Here is an 8,382-nt window from a genome sequence, read left to right as displayed (position 1 = left end):
TTATAATAAACACCAGAGAAAAAAGCACCTGGTTTACCCACATAATACTGTCCTCATAGAACACCACATCCAACAGCAAAGCCTGATGCCTGCTGGAGAAGCGAACGCGCCAACACAACAACTTTCAAACCAACTGTCAAGCTTTCATCAAATGTCACGAGCACAACCACATGACACAGTCACTTGTCTACAGACAACTGCTTACTGCACGTATCAGTACTGAGTAAATAAAACAATAAACCATATACTAGGCAAAGAATTTTATTAACCTTTTCCAAACTTTATTCCCAGGCTTCTTCAGCTTTTTTGCTGCAAAGAATGACTTAGGTATAAGCGAAAACTGAGGAGAGCTGCAGTGTCCGGGGGCTTGGGCTTAAAAATATTAGAGATCTAGATTTTATCAGATCCATAATAAACAAAAAAATTTTTAAAAAGCAGTCATGATATAAAATAGCAGCTCCTGTAACTTCTGCAAGTGTCACCTTCTTCAGAAGTTGCTTCAATTCAGTTTGCCTCATTCTTAGAAGCCTCATCAAAATTCTCCACCAGATCTATAAAAGAATCAAAACAGGAGACATTCGAAAAAAAGTCAATTCTACAAATAACTCACAGATATTTAAGGAAACACTCTCAAATTTAAGGACGTGTCACTTCCCCATTTCGCAGTTAGGTATGGTTTCGGGTAGCTCTTCTCAGCCTTCCCAATGATCCTTTTATACAGTTTGTGTTATTATGACCCCAACCATAAAATTTAACTGTGGTTTTGCAACTGTTATCAATCGGAAGGTTAATATGTAATATGCTACCCCAAAGGGGTTGAGACCCACAGGTTAAGAACCACACTGTATTAGAGTGAGCATCAGGCTTAATCTTATCACTCATCCTTTCTCAATTAAGGATTAAATAATAACCCACTGGCCAATATAGGAGAAGAGAGCTACAGGGTATCATGACAGGATCTGAGCTTTGCTTTGGTTAGACAGTGTCACATATCTGCAATCCCAGCACTCAAGAGGCTGAGTCAGAGAGTCTCAATTTTAAGGTAGGTCTGAGTTACACACTGAAACACTGTTTTAAACAAAACTAACATAAACGAAAAACATTATGTTCTTAGAACATCAAGCCTCAAGATATTTAAACTTCTCCATGCTTTTCATAAACTACTATGTTTCAAGGCAGCTTCAGATCCTAAGTGAGGTTCCTGTGTTGTGTGCTCACATTCACCAGTTCTGACTTATTGTCCCAACTACCACCATCCTGGAATGTTTTCTGTAGATTCATTTCTCTTCCTGGCTGAAGTGCTTCTTACCTGGAACTTCATCATCATCATCCTCTCCAGTAGCAAGTGGTGCTTTTCCGTCCACAGCTGTGAAAGGAAAAGAACCAACCCATTTCTTTAGATATCCACCAAAAGTTACAACTTACACTCCTGCCATGTGACGTCTGAGGTTTCCCCTATAGCACCATCAAGACCTTTGATGGGCACAAGCCGTCCTCTGGGTACAGCACAAACAGTGACAGTAGAGAGTGCTCAGGGTAAACCAAACACTGAACTATGGGCAGGCTTATTTTGGGAGGCAAATAAAGAGGCCACCCATTTCCCTAAATATATTCACTGAAATAAAGCTAAGTTCGAGGCCAGCCTGATCTACAGGGTGAGTTCCAAGACAGCCAGGGCTATAGAGAGAATCCCAGCTCAAGAGGAAAAAAAAAAAAAAAAAACCTAAACCACAGCACTTTGAATGCAAGACAAAAAGACCAGCAAGGGTTATATAGGGAGAGCTATCTCAAACAGCCAGGAAGGGGAAGAACAAACAAAAATGCCAACTTTAAAGTTTAAAGTATCTTTCCACTATAATGTTCCTTTCCCCCCTTTCCTGAGATACTGGGGACTCAAGCCAGGGCCTCAGATATGCAAGCAAGAACTCCCACTGGGCCTGACCACCCAGCCTATTTTTACTTAAGCAAAACAAAACCACCAAAAGTTGAGTCTAATTTGCTCAGGCTTTCAACACAAAAAAGTTCAACTTATATGTAATGTTCAACCTTCCCAGTGACTGAGATTAGAGCCACGGGCCATTACACCTAGAGCACTTTCACCAAACAGAAAAGAAGCAAGTTCTGAAAACACACAACCTGCACAGATGTCAGTGGAAATTTCAAAAGCCTATTTAAGCTCTCAAAGTCCAAGAAGGCCTAGAATGTCTTGATGCCCCTCCCTTGATAAAAGTATAAAACAAGCCAGTGTCTGACTATAGCCGAGGAAAACAAGCCACTCCTAACCTCTGTATTCTTCATCAACATTTAAGCATTCAGCATAAGCTGTCTTATCAACCATGATGGCTAATCTTGGTTAATCTGACACCCACGGGAAGAAGAAAACCTCAAATGAGAAATTACCTCCATCAGGTCAGCCTGGTGGCATGTGGGGCATTTCTTTATGGCTGACTGATATAGGAGGAAATAGCCCACTGTAGGCTAGGGTTGTTCCTGGGCAAGTTGGACCGGGATAAGGCCATATAGCCCTAAATACATAAATACAAGTAACGTAACACACACACACACACACACACACACACACACACACACACACACACACACACACACACACACACACGTAATTAATTGGAGGGGATCAACTAACAAAGGAGAGCAAAGAAGAGTATATGGTAAGGTTTGGAGGGGGGAAAGGGGAAAATGTAATTATAATCTCAAAAATAAAAAGCAGTTGATTGTGAGCTTGGGAGCATGCCATTAAGAAATGCTCTTTCATAGTTTCTGGTTAAACTCCCGCCTTGGCTTTCCTTGATGACTGTAAAATGCAGTGAAATAAAAAGAAACCTTTCTCCTCAAGCTGCTTTTGGTTATGGTGTTCATTACAACAGAAATCAAACCAAAGCTTGTTGTACATGTAAGTCAACTAAACAAAATTCCTCTCTATCATGTGAAACACTGAAATACCAGCAGCTATCCTCTGTATCAACAATGCACTGTTTTAAAATAATAAGAGTCCAAAAAGCCACCAAACACAAAGACTGTAAATAAAGAGATGGAATGCTAGTTTTATTTTTTTCTGAGGCTGCATGTCTATAGCCCAGGCTTGTCTTAAATCCAGTAATTTTCCTAGTTTAGCCTCAAAAGTGCGTGAGTCACCCAGTTCTAAATTTTAAGTACCAGCGAACCCCAAAATTAACATTTTTTTCATTTCTAATAAAAGGTTTAGTTTGACTTAAACCTAGTAAGCTGGTAGAAAACAAACATTCACTACTAAATCAAGTATAATAGTCACAGATAAACTAGACAACACATCATTATAAACAAGAACACATAAGCAGTTTAAAAGTCTACTATTCTTTAGATATATAAGTTGGCCTTCTACATCTAAAGACATTCTTAGCAATTCTGAACCCCAAAATCACACAAATAGGTTGCTAAGTAACCAGCTAAGTACAACGACTCTGAGGACACTCACATTGTTTGGGCAGAGCTTCAGCCAGTCTCCTTAAACTAGTCAGACTGTCTGCTCCAAGCTGGTTGAGGATGCTGGGAAGCATTTCTGTCAGCTGCTTTGTCTCAGCATGGCCTGTAATGGTGAAGGTGTTTGCTGCCAGAGATGCCTGAACTTTAGGGTTGTTAAAATGGATCACTGTTCCTTGGTTTGTAAACATGTTCACCTATAAAAAAAATAGTTATCATAAGTAATGACTACCAAAGATTTCTTTAAAATCAATGTTTTTATTAAACATAAACTGGAATTTGGCTAAGTGGTGTAGTTCTTCCCTTTGAAGCACAGGTGACAACTTCCTTGCAATATGTAAGGGAATAGCTTTCTGGCTCCACATCATCCTTGGTCACGTGTTTAGCTAATAGGGCAGGAACACCTCCCCAGACACTCAAGCATCTAAACATCTAGCTAACAGCAGAGCCAAGACAATTACTTAATGTATGACCATTTAACTTTCCAGTCACACCCCGTTTTGACACTTACCTCTTCAATACCAGAGATATTGTTTACCCCTAACTTCTTTAAGGAGAACTGCAGTTTTTTATCGTCTGCTGTGGCTGTTCTGTGAACCACCTTCTTCTTTCTACGAGCAGTTCCCTACGGGAGTAAGAGACCAAACAACGCATTTACACGCCAGCAGATCTTTTCCAATTCTTTTCAGATCTTTGCTTCTGTACAAGACATGGAACAAGGTGGCACACTTCGACAGATCTCTGATTTTGAAGCCAGCCTGGCCACCTTACTGAGTTCTAGGCAAACCAGAGCAAAAACAATTGAGACTGGTTTCAAGTAAAAACAAATACATAATAAAAAATACTGTTAAGTTATCAAAGCTACAAACTAAGAAGTTCAAAAGGCAGTCTACCATGGGAGTAAGGAATGACATAGGAATTCTTCATTAGCACTAGTTTGTCAGGTGCAAAAAAGTCTTTCACAAGCCCTGACATTTTAAGACTTTTAAAAAAATGACCATAGTCATTTCAACCTAAGCTAAGCCTCTTGTTTACCTCTTGTTTTCAAAGAAAAATCAATAGCTTAATATTCACAGATGAGATACTATACAAACCAACCCATGAATCTGTTTACAGATGTTATAGCCAAAGTAGAAAGTTCTTAACCCACAGAGCTCTCCTAAACCAAACAGGTCCTTCTGAACTCTCCCTATATTGCTCAGCTCCCTCCCTAGAGCAAATTTCTTCTCCCCATGAAAAGGGCTCTTTCCTTTTTCTTTCTTTCTTTTTTTTTTTTTTTTTTTCAAGACAGGGTTTCTCTGTATAGCCCTGGCTGTACTGGAGCTCACTCTGTAGACCAGGCTGGCCTCAAACTCAGAAATCAGTCTGCCTCTGTCTCCCAGAGTGCTGGGATTACAGGCGTGCGCCATCACCGCCCACAGCCCGGCTGAAAAGGGTTCTTTTCAATCACTCGGACTTCCGCAAGCACCTCCATCTTTCCTAGATTGTATTGTTAGTCATATTTTAAAATCAGCCCCTTGTCAAGGGGCTGAAGAGATGGCTCAGCGGTTAGGAGTACCGACTGCTCTTTTGAAGGTCCTGAGTTCAAATCCCAGCAACACATGGTGCTCACAACCATCTGTAACAAGATCTGACTCCCTCTCTGGAGTAGCTAAAGACTGCTACAGTGCACTTACATATAATAAATAAATAAGTACTTAAAAAAAAAAAACCCTGTCAAGCCATTGTCCAATCAGTGTCTTCCCTCAACTATGCACTGGGACATGCTAAGTTACTTCCAATTTTATATAGACTATGAACAGACTTTTATAACAGTAAGAACAATACCACCAGGAAAAAATTAGATTATAAAATACAGACTACCGCTTGTAGATTCCACACATTTCACAAATATAGAATTTACTTAAAAGATTGTTGTGAGTTTTCCCATTAGACACTGAAAAGGGTCTTGAATACTATTCAGCTAAAAGCACGTGTGTCTAACACTCCTTTTCTCTATGGCAACACTCACTCATCCACTCATCCTGTAAGTAAGGTTTCTTAACAGGTACAGAAAAAAATGTTCCCATATTATAACTGGAAACATTTTGTCTTAGCTTAACAAAGACTAGATACAAAGTGTCCCTATGAGACTAACTTGGAAGGCTTTCACTTTCCCTGGACTGATGATGCTAAGAGGTAAAATCAAGTAATTAGAAGAACAAGCTTGCACACAAGCTCATCAGTCCAGAAACTAAACAGAAAACAAGCCCAGATTTTTCCTAGCACCCAAAGGCTCCTGTTTTACAATAAAAAGGAAGAGAAACATTAAAGGTTAATGTCCTGAGTGCAAACTCAAGACTACAATGCCAGCAAAGGCAAACAGGATACTTACTGCTGGTGTCAACTCTCCTAACTTGGGTTATTTAAGTTATCTCTCAGAAGACTCTACTGAAGGTAAATGTTAAAGTTAGAACAATTTAATAGGTAATAAACTTGTACTATGGAAGCTCCACAAGTTTCATTCACCAAGACACTATGTTTCAACAAGCTGCCACACCTTGTTAAACACCAGGAATGTGCTAACACAATACTTGAAACTAAGGTGCTCTTCATCTGGAGTGGACCCAGCACCAACCCCAAGTTCAATAAAGAGTCTTTGAAGAGCAGAATCCACTAGGAGAGACCAATCTGCCAACATGTTTGCATTCACCCATTGTAGCCTCATTACAAAGGTGGAAGAACAAAAGACACCATTTCCCAATCTAACACTGTTCAAGAATTTAAAAAGTACACCAGTAAAGGAAGGTATCCTCAAATACCCTAGGGAAAAAAAAAACCAATTACTCTGTTGAGCATTTAGTTCAGAAAGCATTGCAGAAAGGTCTTAATTAAAAAAAAAAAAAAAAAGACGAAGAACCTAATCATTAAGTAGAACAGGAAAGACCAATACTTTCAGTTAACTTACTTTAAAAAAAAAGGGTGGGAATAGTTCGGGAGTTGAGAGCTTGTCTAGGATGTACTAAAACTTGTGTTGGATCACTGGACAGCTCAAAAAAAAAAAACCAACAAAATAACTCACTAATTTTGTACAAGTCAAGAGTAGACGATGCACAAAGATTTGGCCTAGAACATACTTTTCCCCCTAGTAATAAAATTAAGTAACATTTCTGTTCTGCTTATACACGCCATAATCCTGAACCTCGTGCAAGTAAAGTTTTTAAGTGCAATCTTTTTTTTCTCTACTCGTTTACCCCTCGGATTTGCTTGCTTTGTGAATTTCCCCCGTCAAGCAAAGTGACAAAAGACAACGTGAGAAATGCAAAAGAGAACTTACGAAAGAAAGAAAAGAAAAGAAAAGAAAAAGAAAGCAAAATTAACTTACTTTCCCACCAATGCGCACTTGTGCCTGCAGTTTGGCGAGTTTTTCCTGGTTCATGATCGTTTCTTTCATCTACAAAGAGAGAAAATCCTCAGCAAAGAACGGTCGGGCCCACTCCAGCATTCCACGCTCGTTATTTCCCGATACACTCTCAGGAGAACGTCCCCCTCTGGCTGAGGCCTGGATCCCAAATTCACCCCCACAAAGCTCCAAAAGTCGGCTCCGATCGGGCCCGAGGCGCACTAGCACTCCCGCCCCTCCCCCTCCCAGGCCCGGACTCGGGCTCAGCCCCACGGCAGACCAGCATCCCCCACCCGCGGGCGGCCCCGGCTGGCCTCGGCCTAGCCAGGGCCTGCCCGGCCCGGCCACTCTCCGCAGGCCTCGCGGTACCTGAGGCTCCTGTCCTCGGGTTCCGCCGAGAGGTAGAGGAAGAGAGGGCGTCGCCTCGCCCCCGGGGCAGCCGCCCCTGGCTCGCCCTGGCCCCCGAGAGTCAGCCTGAGCGGGAGCGCCTGTCCGTCGCATCGCTTTCCTCAGCCCTGTCCCCTCCCTGTCTCGCTCCTGCCGGGAAATGCCCGCCCCCACTCCCGTTCTCCTCCCACGCCGGCGTCCACAGGCTTTTAGTACCTTGTCGGAGTGGAAATGGGGCCGCGCGAGGGACTAAGGTTCACGCTCAGGGGGTCTCGGGCAGACCAGCTGAGATAAGGCGCTCACACGCGGGGACGCAAGATGGCAGCTAGAGGGAGGCCGGAAGTAACACGACGCCACTTCCTCCAGAATTCAGGAAGTGGACTTGGCGGCGCTGCGCATGCGCAGCGGGGGCCCCGAGGCGAGGGTGCGGGTCCAGTGGGTGGTTGGTTCTTCCCCTTGGTCTCGCGGCGGGCTGGGAGCCGCACCGGAGAGCTGTGAGCCGCGGACGCCGCCCGCGGTCCTGGGAAAGACCCGGGATAGACCAGTGAGGCTCCCTGTAGAGCTGTGGTTAAGTCAGTCTGCCCTGTGTCCACCCCTAGGACGTCCAACTTTGTCCAGTAGGCAGCAGTGTCTGCTCAATGCCGGGTATAAATAAAAACTATCAAAATCAGCGAAACTAATGTTGCTTTCGAAAATTAAGTGGCTTGGGTGATGTTGAAATCGCGACTCAGAATTTCTAGAAAGCGTGTTCAGAATGCATTCCAGATCTCCACCCCTCAGCACTTCTGTTTATTCAAGGTTGAAACAGGGTAACAAGATTTCTTACCACTACCATCGACTCCTTGATAGCGAATTTTCGTGGATTTGACCACGAAGCATTCACAATGGAGCAAACTTTACCTTGAATAATTCAAAGATGAAATTTGAGTCTGTGTGTGTGGAGATAAAAACGAGTCTGTGAATTAAAGTTTGCCGAACTCCAGCACAAATTGTGTTTCATGGTGGCTGTCGGTTTTTGTTGTTGTTGTTGTCTCGATAAGTAATCCTGGCTAGCCTGAAACACACAGCTATCCTCCAGCCTCAGAGGCCCTCTCTCTGTCCAATGCTGGAATTACAGTGGTCTAGCACCATTCCCA

General features: G+C 42.7%; 1 protein-coding gene across 1 annotated transcript; it reads right to left on the bottom strand.

The window, feature by feature from the left end:
* Nucleotides 1-245: 245 nt before the first annotated feature.
* On the bottom strand, nucleotides 246-7,593 carry Btf3 (basic transcription factor 3). Its single transcript, XM_052159800.1, has 6 exons — nucleotides 7,463-7,593; nucleotides 6,842-6,910; nucleotides 3,989-4,102; nucleotides 3,473-3,674; nucleotides 1,310-1,366; nucleotides 246-551 (listed from the first exon to the last, which is right to left on the bottom strand). The coding sequence occupies exons 2-6, from the start codon at nucleotides 6,908-6,910 to the stop codon at nucleotides 505-507; spliced, it is 489 nt and encodes a 162-aa protein (XP_052015760.1). The 5' UTR covers nucleotides 7,463-7,593; the 3' UTR covers nucleotides 246-504.
* Between the last annotated feature and the right edge of the window lie 789 nt (nucleotides 7,594-8,382).

The sequence above is a fragment of the Apodemus sylvaticus genome, chromosome 16 (genome assembly GCF_947179515.1).
Source record: "Apodemus sylvaticus chromosome 16, mApoSyl1.1, whole genome shotgun sequence".
In the NCBI taxonomy this organism is placed as follows: domain Eukaryota; kingdom Metazoa; phylum Chordata; class Mammalia; order Rodentia; family Muridae; genus Apodemus; species Apodemus sylvaticus.
Note: the sequence above shows the minus strand (reverse complement) of the source record. Positions and strands in the feature narration are given on the sequence as shown.

Coding starts and splice junctions, on each gene's coding strand:
- Btf3 (XM_052159800.1), bottom strand. CDS start 6,910: ATGAAAGAAACGATCATGAACCAGGAAAAACTCGCCAAACTGCAGGCA. Junction 3,675..3,988: donor ATATCTCTGGTATTGAAGAG/GTAAGTGTCAAA, acceptor TTTTTTTTATAG/GTGAACATGTTTACAAACCA. Junction 552..1,309: donor TGATGATGATGAAGTTCCAG/GTAAGAAGCACT, acceptor ATTCTTTTATAG/ATCTGGTGGAGAATTTTGAT.